The sequence below is a fragment of the Camellia sinensis genome, chromosome 7 (genome assembly GCF_055761805.1).
Source record: "Camellia sinensis isolate YWXY chromosome 7, ASM5576180v1, whole genome shotgun sequence".
In the NCBI taxonomy this organism is placed as follows: Eukaryota; Viridiplantae; Streptophyta; class Magnoliopsida; order Ericales; family Theaceae; genus Camellia; species Camellia sinensis.
The window spans coordinates 37,930,445-37,951,535 of NC_138967.1; the positions used below are offsets into that span (position 1 = coordinate 37,930,445).

Below are 21,091 nucleotides of genomic sequence, written 5' to 3' on the forward strand. Positions count from 1 at the left end.
AGAAGCATAAGTAAAATCAAGTGTATCAACGGCACCAGACTAATGAGCCCGTGGATGAGAGCCACGTCCTCGAGATTGGCCTGACTGACCTCCTCTAAAACCAGACTAATCACCTCAACTCCCGGATGGAGGCCCATGAAGCTTCCAACACGTCTCACGAGTATGCTGCGGCTTGCGACAGTAATCACAAAATACAGGCTCCTTGGCGGCAGACAGAGGGATAAGAATCAGGCTGAGGCCATCTCTAGGGGTAGACAGTAAGGCGGAGCGGTCAGTAGAGACAGGTGGCATCATAGTAGACCGGCAACTCTCCTTATTCTGTACATGGGCGAATGCCTCCTCAAGTGAAGGAAGAGTATCCATACCCAGAACCCGACTCCGAACCAAATCATACTCCACATTGCGACCAGCCAAAAACTTGAAGACTTTTTCCTGTGCAATGAACTTCTCGTACCCAACTGAATCAGCAGTGCAAATAGGTTTATAGTTTTGCAGGTGATCAAGGCGTTTCCAGTCGTTGGTGAGAAAGGTAAAGTACTGAAGAACAGTCTACTCTCCCTGAACAAAGCTCTCAATAGAGCGGTGCAACTCAAATGCCTATGAGAAATTCCCTTTGCTTGAATAAGTAGTAGTCACAGCCTCCCAAATATCCTGTGTAGTATCCATAGATAGATAGCCCTCTCTAATCTCCGAGGCCATATAATGTATCAACCAACCCATAATTAGGGAGTTGGTGATCTCCCACTGATCATAACCCGGGTCCATGGTGCTAGGTTCCTGTATCCTGCCATTAACATATCCCATTTTTCCTTTGCTCTTCAAAAAAATAGTCAAACTCTGCGACCACGTTAGATAGTTCTGACCATTGAATAGAGAGGTGGTGATTTTAAGACTAGTGTTGGACTTATCAGTCATAGTAGTAAGTATAATGGAACTCTCACTCCTAGGTGTCTGAGAAATAGTGGACCCACGGGTAGAATCGGCCATGGATACTATACTACCTAACCCTCAACAGAAAAACTAGTGCCAATCACAAACCCGGAAGATGATGGAGGAATAGTAAGCACGATGACCACTAAGAATATGAAAGAATTAAACTCATAAAAATAAATAAAAATAAAAAATTATTTTTATTTTTTTATTATTATTATTATTATTATTATTATTATTATTATTTTTAGAGAATAAGAAAAGAAAAAATAACAGAGGTCAAACATTCATCTCAGAGTCACGACAGAAACAGTCAAAGCAAAAGGTCAAACACACACGTAGACGACACAGCAAAGGAAGACAAAGGAAGCTAGAATGCCTTAGGGCTATCAGCAAGCCAAGACGACACAACCACAGTGGTCGGCAAGGCAAGTCGACACAGCCACAGTGGTCTGTGAAGCAAGAAAGCCTGACAGCAAAGACCAACAGAAGTCTGGGCACCTACGACAATGATCAAAGGGGTCGACTCAGGCCAGAAGACCTGTCAGCAGGAACCACAGTAGTTGACTTAGGCCAGAAGGCCTGTTGGCAGGGACCAACAAGAGACTTGGGCACCTGCGACGACTTAGGCTGCCTCCGACAGGTGCAATCAAACCTGGTTTAGGGTGGGAGCTTTGTGGTGGCTATGTGGTGTACGGATTTAGGGTTTAGGGTTGTGGCTCTGATAGCATGTTAATTTTAAAGAATATCCATATTAGGGAATGATTGTGATATCATCCCCTTTTTATATTAATAAAGATTAATTATTACAAAAAAGCCTTGAGGCATAGAATAATTACAATTGAATAAAAAAACCCAACTAATAATATTCTAACAAAATCTTTATATGATGCAAGGAATATTTGTAACATAATCAGAAGATGGGATGGGAATGCATGAGCACAACCAAAATTGGTTCGGTAATTACCCACAAGAAAGACTGCAATTCTGTTATCAAGTTCATTGTTGACCAAAAACAAAACAAAAATCTAATTTTGGTTTTATTACATGGTGATCAGTTCAGGAGATGCATATATCAATCTCAGGATCCTACAAACATTGATCTCAGATCATTGTGATGTCGAGAATGCAATGTTACGGGTACATGTTTCATCGATCATTCTAGAGAACAAATACACGCACACACACGTCTAAATACAAAATTTCACATAAATGAAGAAGGTGCTGTCTATTTTCCACATTGGTTCCATTACAGAATCACTTGTTGGAAAGCATCTGATCAATCTCACCATTCTGGTTGTACATAGCAACAATTTTCTTTGCATATGAAGGCATGTGCCTATCAGCTCTGCATTCATCAAAACTTCAAGACAATTAGAAGCTACTTGATGCTCTAGCTCTTCTGATAAGCAATATGATGCCCTAACTTCATCAAATGCCTTTTTTTTTTTTTCTTTTATTTATTTTCTTAAATGACGTGACACAAATGGGATACCATAACAAATAAATATATTTCTATCTGTATATAAAAATAATTATTATTTCTTCATTTTTTTTACATTACAAATACATTTATATTTTATTATATAAAAAATAAGAAATCATTATCCACATTCTACATATTGGAAAAAAAAGTGTGAAAAAAAAAAGAAAAAAGAAAAAAGAGTCCTAATATCCATTTTAGAAAGCTCAGTTGAAACCAATTGGAAGTTTTGCATTTTCAAATTACTAAAATTAAAAGTCTAAAGGATAAAGGATTCATAAGTCCACATTATTTTTATTTCATCATTGGATCTAAAATTATTTTCTTCAAAATTTTAATGTGTTTCTTCTATGTCTAAGCGATGGATGCATGTATTCCCAAATATCTATGGTGTGCTCGATTCTTTTTCTTTTTTTCTTTTTTTTTAAAAAAATTTAACAGGATACGGTTGTACACGTGTTGGGAAATGTTTGATACTTGTTTCATAGGAACACAATACTCTCTTAGAAGGGTCAGTGCATCTTAATTTAACATAGAACATACCTTTGTTTTCCCCATGTACGATTTACATACAAATAGTTTCGGATGGTATGATAATCGAGCGAATAACGAGCAAATTCTAGACCCTTCGGACCAATCTGAACCAAAAGAACCAAATTTAAATGGAAGCTATTTACCATCTTCTGTTATCACCAATGACACACCAAAAAGAATACAAACCAAGTTTAGAATACTTACCAAGTTTAGAATAAATGCTATTAGGTTCCCAATGAACTTTGGGGCAGGCTGAGAAGGACCCTTCCCTGAAAAAACATAGAAATTATAACATATTAGAAAATTTTACATTTTGCGTAGAGTTCACTGGTCACATAGAAAAGTACATCGAAAGGAAAATAATTCTTGTGCATATAATTTTTGAATAGAAAATCATGACCATTTATAAATGTGCACCTCATTGAGATCAAGATAACAAGAAATTAATATGTGGAAACAATTTTGTACATTCTGACTCTTCCCCGTTATTTTAGACAACTGAGATTTTTTTTGTTATTCTCAGATCACAAAGTTTATGCTTTCTCCATGCACTCATGTAGTTGTTTATTATTCCTCCAATGTTTCAGCACCAGTTTTTTCGTATCAAATGTGTAGGAATGGAATTTATTTTGTTCATGGCCGCTGATTCATTCACAATTACTATCAACCCATCCTATCTTTATTGGGATCGTACCCCCTTGGAGAAATGAAAAGCACATAAAGCGCACACATTTATGTAAATTCACAAGTGAACACTGTCAAGAAGAATTCACTATGGAGAAGATGATATAAGATGGCTGCTCTCTTTCAAAAAAACCTAAATCCTTTTACACAAACGAGTTCTCTCTTCTAAAACCACAATTCACCCGTATGTAGGTCCAAATATAAAGGGACAAAACCCTACAAAAATTTGGGCTAGGCGTGCTGCCTCTGAACCTCCACTAAGGTAAAGAGACCCAACAATAGGCTTGAGAAACTGCCCATGCCACTTTTTTAGGGCCATGAAGATGACTCAAAATTCAAGACATTATCCACTATGAGGGGATCAAATCCATGTACTCACAATTAGGAAAGGAGAATAAAAACCATAAAACTAAAGATACAAGGCTCAAGGAAAAACATTTTCTAAAAAGAGCTACACTGAAGACACCACTACGTACCGAACTTAGCATTATCATCTGCCTTAACTGTCTCGATAACAAAAGCACGCCGATCACCCTAAAAAAGATAAAAAAAACAATAATTTAGTTACTCTACTACAGAATGTTTCGTAGCAATATATATATATATATATGACGAAGTTAAGAATATTACGCCACTAGTTGTTGGAGTAATCTCCAGTAGGTCTTCAACCAGACTCAGCATTTCTCTTCCTCGTTCATTTCTGCCAGTTCAATGGGCAAAAACAAATTAAAACAATAAATTCTTCCAATCTCAGAATGAATATAACATGAGATAAAGGTAAGCACAAGTGCAACAAACAAGAAAGCAACAGCACAAAATTAAATATAATCTCTAAATGAGCACTTGTTTACCTGACAGTAACATACTGTGGATGTTGTGTCATGCTGATTCCACCATATTTTGGCACGCCCATGTATCCCACTACCAAATCCTGAATTTATCAAGAGTCCAGACGCATAAGAAAGCATCATACAACACTAGAATTTTTTATTATGTGAATGTAAAAGTACAGTGGTGACACAGATTAAAGGTATCATGCAGGATTTATGTGTGTGTCGGTGGAGCATGGCTGCCTGTGCGAGATAAAGAGATTACAAAAATCCCAAGAAAATAGCATGGTGAAAATTAATATGAACTAACTAGAAAGCCTATCTGAAAAATCTTAAGGCAAGCAAAAATGACCAAGGATACAAACTTTTCTAGGTCTTTTGAAGATATAAAAATCACACCAAGATCAGGGTTTTTAGACAATTTTCAAGAAGGAAATTGTTTCTTGGGAGGGTGTTGGATAGTTTGATGTACAATGTCAGATCCAATTTCTAATAGCTTAACCTTTTGGGACTGGTGGTGCTCTAATATGGTATATGGTACAAGGGCTTTGGTTCTATGAGGACTTGAATTCAAATCTCCCCATTTGCATTTGGTTCCCATTTGGTATGTTTGTTTATTTGTCTCTCCACGTGCAATACGCGGGTGCATGCAAAGGAGGGTGTTATAGAATTTGATATACAGTGTTGGACCATTTTCTAATGAGTAATGCTAAAGACCATGAAAAAAATATCATGAAAATGATCATAAAGATTCTCCACCTTTGGATTACACATACAATAAAACACCACACACTAATCGAAGAATGAAAAAATTTCATGATGCATTTCATGATATTTTTTTCATAATCCCTAGTATTATTCTTTTCTAATAGCTTAAGTTTTTGAGACAATTGGCAATCTATACTTGATTGAACTTTTTCAGTGACTTGATGACAGACAAGAAAACTAGGGTAGTGTTTGGTAGAACTTTCTAAATATGATTTGAGAATAGGAGTTGTATTTTGAGTTTGTGAGTTTTGGAATTATGATTTGAGTGTGAAAAATTTGTTTGGTGAAAGAGTTTTGAATTGAGTAGGGAATTTTTGATGTGACATATGATATTTGATACAAAAACTTACAGCTCATAACCAAACACACAACTTAAAATTCTATTAAAGCTCATAAAAAATTTTAAAAAATTCGAAAAATATTTTTTGTTGAATATATAAAAATTAACATGTGTCAATTGCAAGCAAAACAAATATATATATATTTGTTTCACAATTCATGGTGATGGAAATATCAACTTGAAACAATTCATTCTGAGATTGGTAATATTTATCAATGAAACAATTGAAACAATTCATGCTGATAAATAAACAAGTGAAACAATTCATCAGCTTGAAACAATTCATTCTGAGATTGGAAATATTTATCAGTGAAACAATTGAAACAATTCATGCTGATAAATTAACAAGTGAAACAATTCATGGAGGACCGGTGGGACGTCGGATGACCGGTTAGCCCAAATTTTCCTGCCTTCAACCGAGTATTCAAAAGTGAGCGTGGAATTAATTTTTGAAAGCTGCAAACAAACACCACGTGAGAACCAATGATTGGAACTAAAGTTCTAGTCATCCACCAAACAGAGCCTAGGTGTTTTCTTCCTTGCCAACAGTGCATAAAGCTCAATAATTTTCAGAACCAGAGTACAATATTGAAATTACCGAACGTTGGGCCAGTACTGTAAACTAAGGCCTCGTTTGGGAACAGGCTAATTTAGTAACTTTTTGGCTATTTGGCTAAAAAGGTAGGTAAAAAAAACTTGTATGTTTGGGATGACTTTTTGGCTAATTACGAAAAGATGTGCAAAAAGTAGAGAGAAAAGAGAATCTTTGACTTTTTGGTATGAGTTGTTGGCTTTTTGGCTAATTTAGTAACTTTTTGGCTAATTAGCTAAAATAGCCTCTTGCCAAACGAGGCCTAAATATCAGTAATCATATTGCAATACTAATAAACACCTTCAAGTGAAGCAAAGCCAAGCTTTTGGAACTAGAAAGAATATAAAACATATAATTCAGCCACACACTACCCCAAAAAAAAAAAAAATCATCCAAGTAAACAAGAAAAATAACATAACTCCGTTGAAGTCTTTGAGATGACATAGTTTTTCAGATAAAGAAAAAACTACTCACCGCTAATGCATTTGTGTAGTCAAAACAGCTGTAGAGAAGAAAAAAAGAGAAGAAGAATAACATTCAGACAACTTTAATGAAAAAGAGCAGAAAGAATATAAGAAAACAATTTCTTGTGCATATAGATTATCATTTAACAAATTTATTGTCAGCCATAAGTTCAAACATTATAACACAAATAACATTCCAAAAGGGGAAGGCAATAATCAAAGTAAATCAGCATCTCACAATCTGTGAGTAGAATTTCTTGTAACAGTAGAAGAAGTCTAATAGCCTATAAATATGCATTTAATTTTTCTAAGCCTCGTTTGGGAACATGCCATTTTAGTAACTTTTTAGCTTTTTACGAAAAGATGTGCAAAAACATAGAGAGAGTGATGTGACAACTTGTAGTAACTTTTTGGCTTTTCGGCTAAAATGTATAGTTGACAAACGAGGGAGTTAGGGAACCCAACTACTATTCTCCGAACAATATTTATTGCCTAGAACAATCAACTTTTCAGCCCCAAAATGATAACAAATCAAGCCGAAATAAACCTTAAACCTGTTCATTGTCCCCTATCTATAGCCTTCAATTTAACCATCAAAACCTTAAATTACTCATCATCCAATACTTCAAATACCCTCAAATCTGAAAATCCAGCAAGCTGGCAATTTTGAAATCAAACTAATTTAGACTCTTTCCTTCTATAAACCTCAGAAATTATCTTCTACATTTTAAAACCATTACACTAAAATCTATTCCTATACTAAAACCACCACAAACCATTTGTAGGCAACTTTATCATTAGTTTCCAAGATTTGTCCTATATCAATAGTCAACGATCATATTGTGAAGGCTAACTTCATCTCACACTAGAATTTGTTAAGTGCCATGGTTTTTGTTTAAACTCTCTTGCATTAGGTTTATGAATAGTGCATTTAATACCATGATGATTGGCAAAATGAATCTGAATGTGTGTGTATGCCGATTGAGAGGGGAGAGATGCAGTACACTGCTTTTCCCCATTCATGGCTTTTTAATCTTGTTGAACAACTTATTCAAATAAGATTTTATTTATTATCCATATCATTTAAATTTCAGTTACAATCCTGTCTTTTAGTCATCCTTGTCATCACTTTTTGCAGAGTTCATTTAAAATGAGCACATACATGTGAAATTTGTAACCCTATCAAGGTTGCCAAGTCTCTAAAAAGAAGTTTTCCATTCTTTGGCCTAAAAAGTTCTAAACTGAATCTTCAACCATTTTTTGTTAAATCATCCTTCACCACAACTCTCTAATTCTCACTGTTAATGGATTTAAAAATGAGTAGGTGATTTATACATGGCAATGGAAATATCAGCTGCTCAGAAATTTAGCTAAGATGGTTACGCTGGATAGAACATTTCCCAATTCATCTCAATCTCAGAAAATGATGATAAGGAAATTGATATCTGATTTACTTTTGAAGACTGCCAGACAGTAGATAAATAAAGATTAATAGATTACCTGTAGCAAGATGGTGCGATCACATCAACTAAATCATTTGCTGGTAGAGAGAAATAGGGAACCTGCTTTTGTTAAATTTGAAGTTAGATGAAGCAGCATTCTAGCAAGAGTCAAAGCTAAATGGAAAGTTGGTGAACCATGTTACCTCTTCAATATGGCCATCCAAATGCTTCAGATGGACCTATTAATTGAAAGAATCTAAAAATATCACACACTAAAACATATACTTAAGAATGCACATATATATCATTCTTTCGAACATTAGATGTCAAATAGTCAATAGTTTTTTAAGTTTTAATAAAACCTCACAAAGTAAATTTCACCATGCAAATTATCAGCAGCTAGGAAATAGTATACAAGAAAAACAAAACAAAACTCCAAAAAAGAGGTCATACAGACAATCGAACCTTGTAATCTTGCATAAACTCATAATGAAGAACTGTTTCTGGTTCACTGCTGGCAGCATTCAGAAACTTATCTAGCCCTTCTCGAGTTCCATTATCCACTAAAGGAAGAGGGGGGGGGGGGGGGGGGGGGGGAGAGATGTATTAGTACTGAATACTGATCCTGATTGTGTAAGTCTAAAATAAACTATACATCGCCCATTCATGGTAAATATTTTGAGCAAAATAATTTCTCTTTTTTTCCCCTTTTGATGAGTCCATCTGTTGATTAGAAATTTAATCTGACATCAAAAGTGCATCATTTTTGTCCCCACATCCACTATTTGAATAGTGGCATCAACTAAGATCATAAGGTAAACTAGCTTGATAACCCAATTTCCATGGAGGCAAGACTATTAATAAGAGTTCAAATTTTCACATAAATAAATGGAATTTCAAATTCTCCAATTAAATGAATAATTTGTTCTCTAAAATTTAAATAGAGGATAATAAAAAACTAAAAAGAAATAACGACTTTTCATGTAGTTCATCATTAAATCCCATCATTGGATTGGATGTTCTTCCCATGCTTATCACACATGCCAAAAATGAAGTTGATGTAAGATAAAACTATTTGATAAATATCACACACTGAATTAGGGTGTCATTCATTCTAAATATGTAGTTAAGAGAAATATATATTTGTGTTAGAATTTCCCATATTTACCACTCACCTACTACCTCCACTATCTTTCTCCACACCTACCACCTCCACTATACCACTCACCTACTACCTCCACTATTTTTCTCCACACCTACCACCTCCACTATTCACACACTCCACTACCATCTTCTCCTCTATATATAGGAATTGTAATTAATCAATCTTGTAATACATCAATCAATAATAATACATCAGTTATTTTAACTTGGTATCAGAGCAAGGTTAAGAACCTGGTCATTCTGCTTCCCCGGCGGGCGGCAGCCTCGCCTTGGCCGCCCGCCGGACCTTTACACATACCTGACTCCGCTGTAACTTCATCTTCCCGCAAACCCTAGCTCTGAACTTTCCCGGAAAATCAAACAACTCCGAGAAAGAAACATGTTGGAGCTGAGGCTTGTTCAGGGCAGTCTGCTGAAGAAGGTCATGGAGGCGATCAAGGATCTGGTCAACGACGCCAACTTCGACTGCTCCGCCACTGGATTCTCTCTCCAGGCCATGGATTCGAGCCACGTGGCCCTGGTGGCGCTACTCCTCAACTCTCCCTGATTTCATCCACCGCTTCGCCACACCTCAGTCCCTCTCCGACTGGCTCAAGCCCCGATTGCCCTCTGACTCCTTCGCTTCTTGGGGTGTCAAGCCCGGCACCCAGCACGTCCACAATCTCTGGAGAAATGTTGGCAACCACAGGATTTTCTGCCCGATCCTGCTTCTGAGGGATTTGATGAGCAAGTCCGGGAACTAAGGGAAAGGACAAAGGAGATTCCAGATGATTACTTTGTTATTTTGGTGGAGACAGAGAGCATCTGGGCTACAACACACTTAGCACACACACCCGACACACACGCACGGTTTTCCAAAAAAAAAATAAATAAAAAAATAAAAATAAAAAATAAAAAATAAAAAAATAAAAAAACAAAGGCTCTCTCTCGGGTTGCATTTTGAAGGGGGGGCAGCTGGGCACCCATACACGAGGCGCACACACATCTCATCATTACATTTCACACTTTACACACCACCCTTCTCCACTCATATTTTTTTATATTTATTTTTATTCCATCTTTTGACCCGGACACACGCTGTTTTGCACCCCCATCATCATCTTTTTCTCTGTTTTCTTTCTCTATTTTATTGTATTATTATTTTAAAAAAAAAAAAAAAAAAAAAAAAAAAACAGAAGAAGAAGAACTGCTACCATACTCATTTTATTCATGTTGGGGCTCACCCCGATCACCATTTTACAAAAAAAAAAAAAAAAAAAAAAAAAAAAAAAAAAAAAAAAAAAAAAAAACACAAACCAAAACAAAACAAAACACCCACACCCACAGTGGGATTTTTCTTCTTTACTCTGCTGCCGGTCTCTTTTTTTTGCCTCCGTCCTGGGCGGTCCTTGACGGTGCTGCCTCGGAACTTCCTTGTCCACCAAGTACGTTCACTCCCCCATACTCTTCCCCTGCAGCATATGGCGGACCTCCAAATCGGAACATCACGGTGGCCTTCCGCTTCAGCTCCTTGTTTTCTGCCCTTAGCACACTTATCTCTGCTCGCGCATCCTTATACATGCGTTGGAGCAGAGCCAGCTGGGAGTTTACATGCTGCACCTCATTTGTCCTACTCTGCAGCCGGTTCGACAAATTTGTGACCGCCGTCATGCTTTCCACACATGCCTTCAGAGTATACTGATTGGCCTCCACATCTGACAGCACTGCCATTCTTTGCTCCACAGACCGCATCGGAAAGTTCAACGGAGTAAACTCCGGGGCGCTTGGTTGAGTTTCCAGTGCCACCGCACCAGTTCTCTCTCTTGTTGACTCGTTGAGGTCGGGAAAGAGGGTGAGCAGCCCGCGGGAAGACGAAGCCATTTTTCTGGGCTACAAAATGTTCCACAGTTTCTCTCTCCAAAGAGGCAGAGTTTTTCAGAGAAGGGTTGGTTTCAGAGGTTTCAGAATGGTATGCCTCAGCCTCAGCCTTCGTCTTGGTTAAATAGCCAAGGCAGCCACGCGCATCGCGCGCCTCTTGCCACCAGCCGACAAACGGGCACGCACGCCAAGGCGCCCACGTGCCTCGCCATCATGTCCGGCACACCTATTGATAAAGTTGGCACGCCTTTTGATGGCACGCCTTTTTGAAAAATTAGGCGCACCTTTTGAGGATGCGATTTTTTAAGGGGTCCGACAAGACTCTGTAAACTGTCCCGACATTGATTCCGGTTAGCTCCTTTATGGGTCCGACAAGACTCTGTAAACTGTCCCGACATAGATTCCGGTTAGTTTCTACAAGGGTCCGACAAGACTCTGTAAACTGTCCCGACATTGATTCCGGTTAGTTTCTACAAGGGTCCGACAAGACTCCGTAAACTGTCTGCTACAACGGTCCGACATGACCCCGTAAACTGTCTTCTACAACGGTCCGACATGACCCCATAAACTGTCTTCTACAACGGTCCGACATGACCTCATAAACTGTCTTCTACAACGGTCCGACATGACCCCATAAACTGTCTTCTACATCGGTCTGACACCACCATACAGTGTCCTCTACAACGTTATGACACCCCATACAGTGTCTTCACCAACGGTCTGACACGACCATACAGTGTCTCCTATCCTTTTTTATTTTTATGTATTTTCTTGTTTTTGTTACTCTCTCCAAACTCAAGTTAGTTAGTTTCTCTCCTCCTTGAGTTTGCGGGGGGCTGTTAGAATTTCCCATCTTTACCTTCACCTAACCCACAGGTCCCAGGATCTTAACCTTGCTCTGATACCAAGTTAAAATAACTGATGTATTATTATTGATTGATGTATTACAAGATTGATTAATTACAATTCCTATATATAGAGGAGAAGATGGTAGTGGAGTGTGTGAATAGTGGAGGTGGTAGGTGTGGAGAAAAATAGTGGAGGTAGTAGGTGAGTGGTATAGTGGAGGTGATAGTGGGTTAGGTGAAGTGGAGTGTGTGGTGAAGTGGAGGTAGGTGAAGTGGAGTGTGTAGTGGAGTAGGTGAAGGTAAAGATGGGAAATTCTAACAATTTGTGGTTTGGAAATTTGTCAATTTGCAATCAACCTAATATTAGGGATGCATGACAAGAAAAACAAAATCATCTTTAAAATAAATAAATAAATAAAACTAGATATGATTGTCAGTTGCATGTCCAATTAGACATACAGACACATATCCCATATACTTATCCAAGTTCTGGTTTGGACACCAGTAGTTCGCACACTTAGAACAGTCCATGCAACATAAATCCCAACTAATTTTATGGGAACCACTTCCATCCTAATGTCCATGTTTTATATGGGAACCAAAATAGTTTATAGCATTCAATCTAGCAGCTGGAATACTGTAGACTCAACAATGTTAAAAAAATAAAGAACAGGATATAAAGATTTAGTTACCGCAATTTGTGCCTAACACATAAAGCTTGTCCAAATTCAAATGGTGCTCCACAGATCTTAATGCTGAACGTCAAGAAATTACCCTGCATTAGAATTGTACAAGTCACAACAAATAAAAGAATTAAAGATAGTTATGCTAAATCAAAACAAAAGCCATACCCTGCACTTGGCAACCAACACCACAAAAAAGGAGACGCTTTACACCTGCCGCCTGTTGCACATATAAAATGAGAATTTACCTCTTTAAGATTTTCAATAAGCACATAAATCTATAAACTTAAAGTGTTGACTCTCACAATCACAAGCTAAGCTAGAGATGGACAGGTTAGAAACATATCCTTTCTATAAATGATGAAAAAAAAAGAGTAATGACGTGTGAATTCTTTTTTCTTTCTTTACCTTTCATTTCGTTTTATTTATTTGTTTTTAAATTAGAGTTATCCATGAACAGGGATTGAGCGAAGACCTCCCTAATAACATGAAGAAATCTCCTCAGACCTACACGTCAACTATCTATTTAACTAATAATACTTATCGAGTCTGTTTTGCAAGAGATATTTGACTTCTTTCGTGCCCTTGCAAATGGGAGGAAGCTCAACCTGGGAAGAGTCACTCCAATGACCCAATCTATGCATAAAAAACCACTCAGATCCAAATAAAATAAAAATATATAATTCTTGAGTATATATAGATAAATAAATAAATACAAATTGCCTTTGATAAAGCAAAGAACAGGCACCCACTTAACATTACCCAAACAAGGAAGCACCCCCTTCTTCAAAATGACAATTTTGGGAGGGGTTAAGAGTGTGTGTGTTGGGGGGGGGGGGGGGGGGGGGGGGGGGGTCCAGTCTGAATTAATCCAAGGAAGAGATCCTTGTATATAAAGTCCACAAAGAAGCAAAGGTTAACATGTGATCAAGGAATTTTCCAAGAGAAATTTTTTCCTCAAATTATCCTCTTGTTCCTCTCATCCACACTGCCCATGTACGAGGTAAACACGCACTTTCTTTGATTTAATTGATTCTCTTGGCATTCTTTTGTTTATTTCCTTATTGGAGGAATTTGTTTCCTCCCTACAATCATGTTTCCTTGTCCTATTCATAAATAAATAAATAAAAGATGTTTCAATTCAAACTGCCCCATTTATGATTTGTGTGGTTTGCTTAGATGGGTAGGCAACGAAAGGTTCCCCTGCCCTATGTGTCTTGACAATTTTAACTCAATCAAGCTCATGCTCAACTGTTCATAACATTACAACTGAGTGACCAACTGCACGAGGGTCCCGCTAACGTGAGGTCTGGAGAGGGAAAGATGTACGCAGCCTTAACCCCCATTTCTGGAGAGGCATTTTCATGACTCTAACTTGCACCACCATGGATGCTAACCACAAGCCTTACCATTGGGCCAAGCCGCCCTTTCTGTTCGTAACATTACAACTACTTTTACAATTACTTTCATCTTAACTGCTGGATAAATAAAATGGTAAAAATAAAAGAGTAAGCGAAAGTAGAGTGGAACATTTATGTACTGATAAAAAAGTGATAGAAAGCACCTCAACTAAGGCAAGAGTATTTAGGTTAGGAGATAATGTTGGCTTAACACCTTTAGCTGCTAGAACTTCTTCTGGTGTCCTAGTAAAAATAGAAAAGTATTAGATCTAAAGGGGAAATAAGTCATGGAAAAAAGATTTTAAAAAAAGAAAACCTTAGTCAAATTATGCAAGCATCTTGAGCATTTAAGATTAGAAATAACCTGGCCAAAACAGGTCTTGGTTTGAATCTATCCTCTGGATCACTGAAATGGATAAAATAAAAGGCCAAGATGTTAAAACTTGAAGAATTGAAGCATGAAAAATAGCTTCATAAGTCAATGAAGCCTGTCCATAATTCAAAATCACTACCTCTGTACACAAATGACAGCTTCTACCATGCCTGCTTTCAGCATTTCAATTGCAATTGTTGTGACTATCCCTGTCCACTGAGCTCCTACCAATAAGTAAATTCATGCAGGCAAATAAATCAAGCTGAAATATGACAATTTCACCACAAGATTGTGCCCTACATATAAGTATTAGTTGCAATGGGAAGCAATTCAGGTGACAATATGTAGTCATGAAAGGTTTCAATGAAATCCAACTGCAAAAATGCGATTACAGGTATTTGCTTTGAAGAGAAATGTTAGTAATTATAGGGTTCTTTTAATAAAGATTTATTACAAGTGGAATTCGTCTTCATGACCATTAAATAGTGAATTCAAAAAACAATTAATATATTAATGTTGGTATTTTTGTATAAAAAAATAGAACTAAGGTTGTTTTCCTAATAATAATGTAATTTTACAGTTGATAGTAACAGAAGATTTAAAGCGTTAACAGTATTTCAATTTTTTGAAATTCCATAAGAAGTGAGCTAACGGTAGAGAGTACAAAATCTGAGGTGAGCTCAAAATAATTTCCAAAGCCATGTGAGAGATTACAACCACAACTAAAATTATTAGAAAGGTTTTATAACTCATTCAATACTTACAAAATGAAATGAAAACTACCATATTTATTGGAGATATGAACAGAGAGCAAGTTGATAAGCAGAAAGCATAAATTAAAGGCGCCCCTACCCTAGCTTTAAGATAATTAGCTTTTTCCAACTTATTTATGCTATTTTTACCTAACAAGCTATAATCAAAAGTTGTACAAAGCACTCTGGCACATACTTCCAAAATGAAAAAAGCTATACGTAACCTTTATAAGCTGTACCAAACAGCCCCATTGTATTGCGGTGAGCTAGATATGCCAATCACTGTTGTCTACATAAAGTTGACAGTTTAACAGGATTGGCAGATTAAGAAACTTTCATTCCATTGTCATTGTTAATTTATAAAAATAAAAGGGTCACTTATTCATGCCACAGTCAAAGAAAAGGTTCCATTATTGTTTTTCTACATGGTATGAAACTAGCCAATGGGATCTAAACTTTAACTTCTTTTAATGTCCAGCCAATGCTTATATTTTTACTATTTCTCTTCATTTTCTCACCTTTCCAATATTTCCTTCCTCATATTTTTTTTTTTAAAAAAAAAAAGAGAAAAAAAGAAAAAGAAAAAAACCCTTCAATCCCTTTTAAATTATGAAAACCTTATCGTTGTGAAGCCTTCACATGCAGCTGAAGTAAACAATTTTGGAAAGGGACCAATGAAGAAACTTGAGTAAAGTAAACATCAAATACTCACAAAACTTATTCACCAATTTATGAAAATTATACAACAATAAGAAAAAAAACCAAAGTCAATATGATAAAAGCATTAAAAATGGAATGTCACAAATAATAATTAATGTTAAATTCAAGGGCAAATTACAAACACCCCTCGAGGTTTGGTAAAAATACAGATTCTCCTGAGGTTTGAGAAATTACAAATTACCCCTAAGTGTCAAATTTTCATAACAAATTAGGAAAAATTAGGGGGGAATCTGTATGAAAATAAAAACCTCAAGGGATAATTTGTTATGAAAATATAAACCTCAGGGGACGGGATATAATTTTTCAAACCTCAAGGGGAAATCTGTATTCTCACCAAATCTCGAGGGAGTGTTTGTAATTTGCCCTAAATTCAATAAGCTTACCTTCAACAGGCTTACTTTTACGAGCATATAGTAGCTTCTCATAGACCCCCAAGTACACCTCATCTAAGGAATCTTCTTTCCTCCCTCGGCCATGGACCACAGATTCGAGGCCCTCAAAGAAAGAAACAGGAAAATAACTAAGCGCACAGTTCCGTAAACATAAAAAAGAGGATGTAACCCATTAAATAATCGGGTTCGCATAAATCATGGAAGTCAGCTGTCTAGCTATGAGGAAAAAAATCCTGCAAATTAAAATGGTACCATTTATAGAAAAATTAAAAAAACAAAAACTAATTAGCGTGTTTGGTTTTAATTTTCTGAATTAAGTTTTTTAAAAATTGAGTTTTTTGTCTTTCATGTTTTTTTGTTTTTAGTGAATATTTTTTAAATTTTTAGCATTTTTTTTTTTTTACTTTATTAGATGCACCTTACTTAGATGTATCTAAAATGTAAAATATTTGTAAAAAAATATTTTAAAAAATTAATAAATACAAAAAAATACAAAAAATATACTGATTTTTGTATTGTTTGTATTTTTTATATTTAGTGAATTTTTTGAAGATTTTTTTCACAAAAATTATACTTTTTAAGTGTATTTATGTTAGGTGTGTCTAAAGATTAAAAAAATTGCTTAAAATATTAAAAAAATTCAATAAAAACAAAAAAATATGAAAAATAAGAAAGTAGAATTTTTTGAAAAGTATTTTCAAAAAACTAAAACCAAACAAAGTGAATGTTGTTTGTATTACCACGTAACAAGGCATCATTGTCTGCATTACTAGCATGAGAATTTTACATTGTTCGAATGGAATGTCACCAAATAAGTCATAATGCAAATTTTAGAATTGATTAATTAAAGGAGATAATGGTGGTCTTCACACAATGGACCACTGAACTTGTGGATGTCAGATTGAAATAAAATAATTCAAGTGAGTTCAACATAGCACTTTGAATGAGTCCTTGTATTTAATAGAATTTTAAATGAGTCTTCAACGTATAATGGGTAGAACTGTTTCTTAGAACTCTAAATTTGAGGGACTGCATCCTAGCGCAAAAGAAGAAAAAACAAGAAATGGGAAAAGAATGGCTCAAAGTTAGGAGCTAGTTCTCAACCAACCTCCTACTCCTGAGCCAAAGCCCGCCGTCCTACTTTCTGTAGAAGAAGAAAAAGACCTTCTAACAAAAAGGAAGCGGGTAAGGGCAGAGCTCTGTGCACTCCTTCAGATCGGCTATAGCAAGAGGGCCTGACCTTCTAAGGTAGCCGATGAGCTCATCCATAATCTTGGCATTGATAATGAAACGGATCCCATCTTCTTAGAAAGAGGTCTCTAATTTCTCATCTGAGCTGTCTAATGAGCAGGGAGGAAGTATATGCCCAAAGAAGATTGCAAATATCCAACTACTCCAGGAATCAAAATATTTTCTAATACCATTTTTGTGATGGCCTCAATTTTTTACAATATTTCTATTTCATTCTAAAATAGCTTCATCCTTAAGGATATGTCTATTAGTGTAGATTCTAGGCACATATAAAATAATTACATTTGCACCCTAAAATGAAAGAATTGGAGAACAAGAATACCTAGTAACACTAGCGATTTCAATGAGTCTACAACATCTCTTTTCTTTCCTTTTCTTTTTGACACTATTAAAATGAACATTCAAACTATTCCTACCTTTTTACACATGCTCTTAAGTTTTCTAAAATTGATGCCATTATTATCTTTACTAGCATTTCATGGAATTTTTCCATGGTTTGATATAAATATCCATAAAGTATTAAATAAAATTTTCCATATCCATATATCAGTAATTTGGGATTTGCAATATATCCAGTTTACAGATATTTCATTCCTTGATTGTAGTTAATGGATTTGGAATCTTCCTAATACAGTAGATAATTGAAACATGATTGTCAAATTCTAAGACTGTGTTTGGTTCATAGATTTGGAAAGGGATTTAGAAAGGGAAAGAGAAAAAGTGTGTGAAGTATAAGTGAGATATAGTTATATTTCATTCACATTTCACCCCACTTTTCCCTTTCTCTTTTCAAATCCCTATCCAAATCCTTGAACCAAACATAGCATAAATCAAAAAGTAATTGGAGAAATAGCAGATACTCACTTCAATTCTAGACATGCCATCTCCTAAGAAAGCACAAGCATTCTTCACATGGGCTATATAATAAGTATCACACAACCCACATTGACTGCCAAAAAAAAAAAAAAACCAACAAAATTCAACACCATAATCAGACATAATCCCACTAAGACTACTAAAATTTATTATAAATTTTCAACATTGAAACTCAAAAACAAGAAGAAAATGATACAGATATAAATTTAAAAAAATAAAACAGAAATGGGTTTGGGAAAAAAATCGTAGTAGTGGAGTATGAACCTGCAGTGGTCCTTGGCTGGATAGGTTCCTCCAGGAGGAATGGGTCTGGACCGTTTTCTCCAATCATCTCTTAGCTTCACTGAATTTGGGTTCGAGTTTGCTTCTTTACCCATCAAACCAACAACGAAAAAACTTTAAATTTCTTTTGTATATATATATATATATATATATAGAGAGAGAGAGAGAGGAATATGGGTTTTCTGGAATTACCTTTGGAAGAAGAAGAAGAAGAAGAAGAAGAAGAGACAATAGATACGGTGAAGGGTAGAGAAGAGAGCTTGGCTGCACTGGTAATAGTCATAGCCATGGCTACAACGACAAACAGAGACCCAAAAAATGCAAGAGTTGTGAGCCTCATATATCTCAAGGGTGAAAACGAACAATCATTCAACGATGTCGTTTAACTTCGCTTACATATCATTATTTTCCATCATATCAACGGTCTTTAAAATTTCAGTCGTGATAGGGGTCTCGAATTCGGGGCTCGAATTTGGCTCGAATCTCAGTAGTTTTCAAAATGACTTCGTTTTGGGGGTTTTTTTTTTTTTTTTCTTTCTTCTTCTTCCTCGTTCGAATAGAACCAGAGGGGAGGGGAGGGGAGGGGAAGAAGAGAGAGAGGGGGAGGGGAGAGGAAGAAGAGAAAGAGGAAGGGAGAAGAAAAGGGAGTCGCCGGTGGGCCGGACTGGAGGGGACCATAATCACCGGGGGAGGAGGAGGAGGAGGCGGAGGCGGGCCGGAGGCGACGGCGGTGCAGCTGCTGCGACGGCGAGTCTTCGGCGAATCCGGACCCCCTCCCCTCCCCTTCCTCTCTCTCTTCTTCCCCTCCCCTCCCCTCCCCTCTGGTTCTGCGAAGAAGAAGAAGAAGAAGAAAAAAAAAATGATTTCGAGGCAAATTCGAGCCTCAAATTCGAGGCCTGAATCATTAATCTTAAAATTTTGTTGAGACAAAAAAAATTGTAAAAAATTTTAAGGTGCAAGTGATAATGAGGGTGCAAATGAAAAACGGTATTGTTATATTTATTAATTAATGTACATATTAATATATTAATATGTCAATTAGTTTATATTATTACTAGCGTATGTTTATACTTGAAGGCACGGTATAAATAATATTAGGATTAGAATATATTTGTAATCTTAACACTATTTAAATTTATTTTTATATTTAATAAAAGCACAAATTTATTATAAATTTTGAAGTTCTCACAAAATTCCTCACGAAAACTCGCTTTTACTTGTATAATTTATAGCTAGATAGATAGATGTATCTGATGTACATACAATTTCCACAGACATATATACAATATTGCTTTTGATTATATAATTATATGAAAATTGTATGTATGCCCATAATGTCCTAGTGTATTACGGGCATACATACAATTTATGGAAATATGAGTAAAATATATAAGGTGGAATCATAGGATCATACAATGATGGGTGAGAAAAAGAAAAAGTGAAAGTAAAAGAGAGAAGCGGGAAAGTACAAAATGTACATGTAGGATATTTTTTACAAAATATATCTTAGCCATTGTTTTATAATTTGAATACATTTAAGCCGTCCAAATATCCTAGTAGGACAAATGTGTGTAAGACAAATTCAAAAACCATCTTATTTTATTTTATAGACTAGTGTATGCCCGTGCCTAAAGGCACGGTGTAAATAATATTGAGATTAAAATGTAGTTGTAATTTGTACGTATCATATTAAAATTTGTAGAGTCTGTAGCACCTGATAAAAGTTCAAGTTAGCACTCCTACCATTAGTTTGTGGCTAACACCTAATACATTGGTGAGTGCCATAGTACCCCGAATCACAAATATCTGATTGAAATAATATAATACACAGAACATAAATACCATAACCTCACAAATAGTAGTCTTTAGAAATTGTTTACAAATTAAGATACGGAATTCAAATATTTTGAAATAATTTTCCAATCAAGATACGGAAAGCATTGAAAAACTAAATGCATCATATCATGAAGAAAAAATCAACTCTATGCCATAGCATCCCAACAATAAATGGTAAAAAAAATAATTCCTCCAACTCATCTAGTTTGTCAAATTAATGTGAAAATCATCAATTACATCAACTATAGAATACAAATTGTTGCTTTACAAAATAGTCGAATTAAAAAGATTTTAAAGTCATTTAATAGCCATCAAGTATTGCTAGTATCAATACTTGAGAGAAAATGTATAGTAAGAAGAGTAAATTAAATAAGAAAAATTATAAATAGGTGATAACTTCACAAAATATTTAAAAACTCATTGATTTGTAATTTTCTCAATGAAATAAGAAGATGAGTAAAAAGAGCCCATATAACAATTTGGTGCAAATCTCCATCATCTTATGAAAATAAAAGAGAACATAATTTTATACAAAAATGGGAAAAAAAAGTGTATACAAAGTAGTGACAACTGACATGTCCAAAGTAGTG

The 21,091-nt window shown here is 35.7% G+C and overlaps 1 protein-coding gene across 3 annotated transcripts; it reads right to left on the reverse strand.

The window, feature by feature from the left end:
- Positions 1-1,907: 1,907 nt before the first annotated feature.
- On the reverse strand, positions 1,908-19,130 carry HCAR (coenzyme F420 hydrogenase family / dehydrogenase, beta subunit family). Of its 3 annotated transcripts, none has more exons than XM_028198567.2 (19): positions 18,858-19,130; positions 18,648-18,750; positions 18,372-18,456; positions 16,248-16,359; positions 14,532-14,616; positions 14,384-14,425; positions 14,184-14,262; positions 12,788-12,839; positions 12,629-12,691; positions 8,533-8,630; positions 8,271-8,306; positions 8,126-8,187; positions 6,636-6,663; positions 4,483-4,562; positions 4,262-4,331; positions 4,108-4,165; positions 3,152-3,216; positions 2,957-3,051; positions 1,908-2,278 (listed from the first exon to the last, which is right to left on the reverse strand). In XM_028198567.2, exons 1-19 carry the CDS (start codon positions 19,003-19,005, stop codon positions 2,188-2,190), a joined length of 1,452 nt encoding a protein of 483 aa, XP_028054368.2. In that variant the 5' UTR covers positions 19,006-19,130; the 3' UTR covers positions 1,908-2,187. The 3 variants fall into 3 exon arrangements, with proteins under 3 accessions (XP_028054368.2, XP_082733907.1, XP_082733906.1); XM_082877781.1 differs by having other exon boundaries at positions 16,263-16,359; positions 18,858-19,010; XM_082877780.1 differs by having other exon boundaries at positions 18,648-18,747; positions 18,858-18,991.
- Between the last annotated feature and the right edge of the window lie 1,961 nt (positions 19,131-21,091).

Coding starts and splice junctions, on each gene's coding strand:
- HCAR (XM_028198567.2), bottom strand. CDS start 19,005: ATGAGGCTCACAACTCTTGCATTTTTTGGGTCTCTGTTTGTCGTTGTA. Junction 8,631..12,628: donor TGTGTTAGGCACAAATTGCG/GTAACTAAATCT, acceptor CTCTTCCTTTAG/TGGATAATGGAACTCGAGAA. Junction 3,217..4,107: donor AGATGATAATGCTAAGTTCG/GTACGTAGTGGT, acceptor ATGTTTTTTCAG/GGAAGGGTCCTTCTCAGCCT.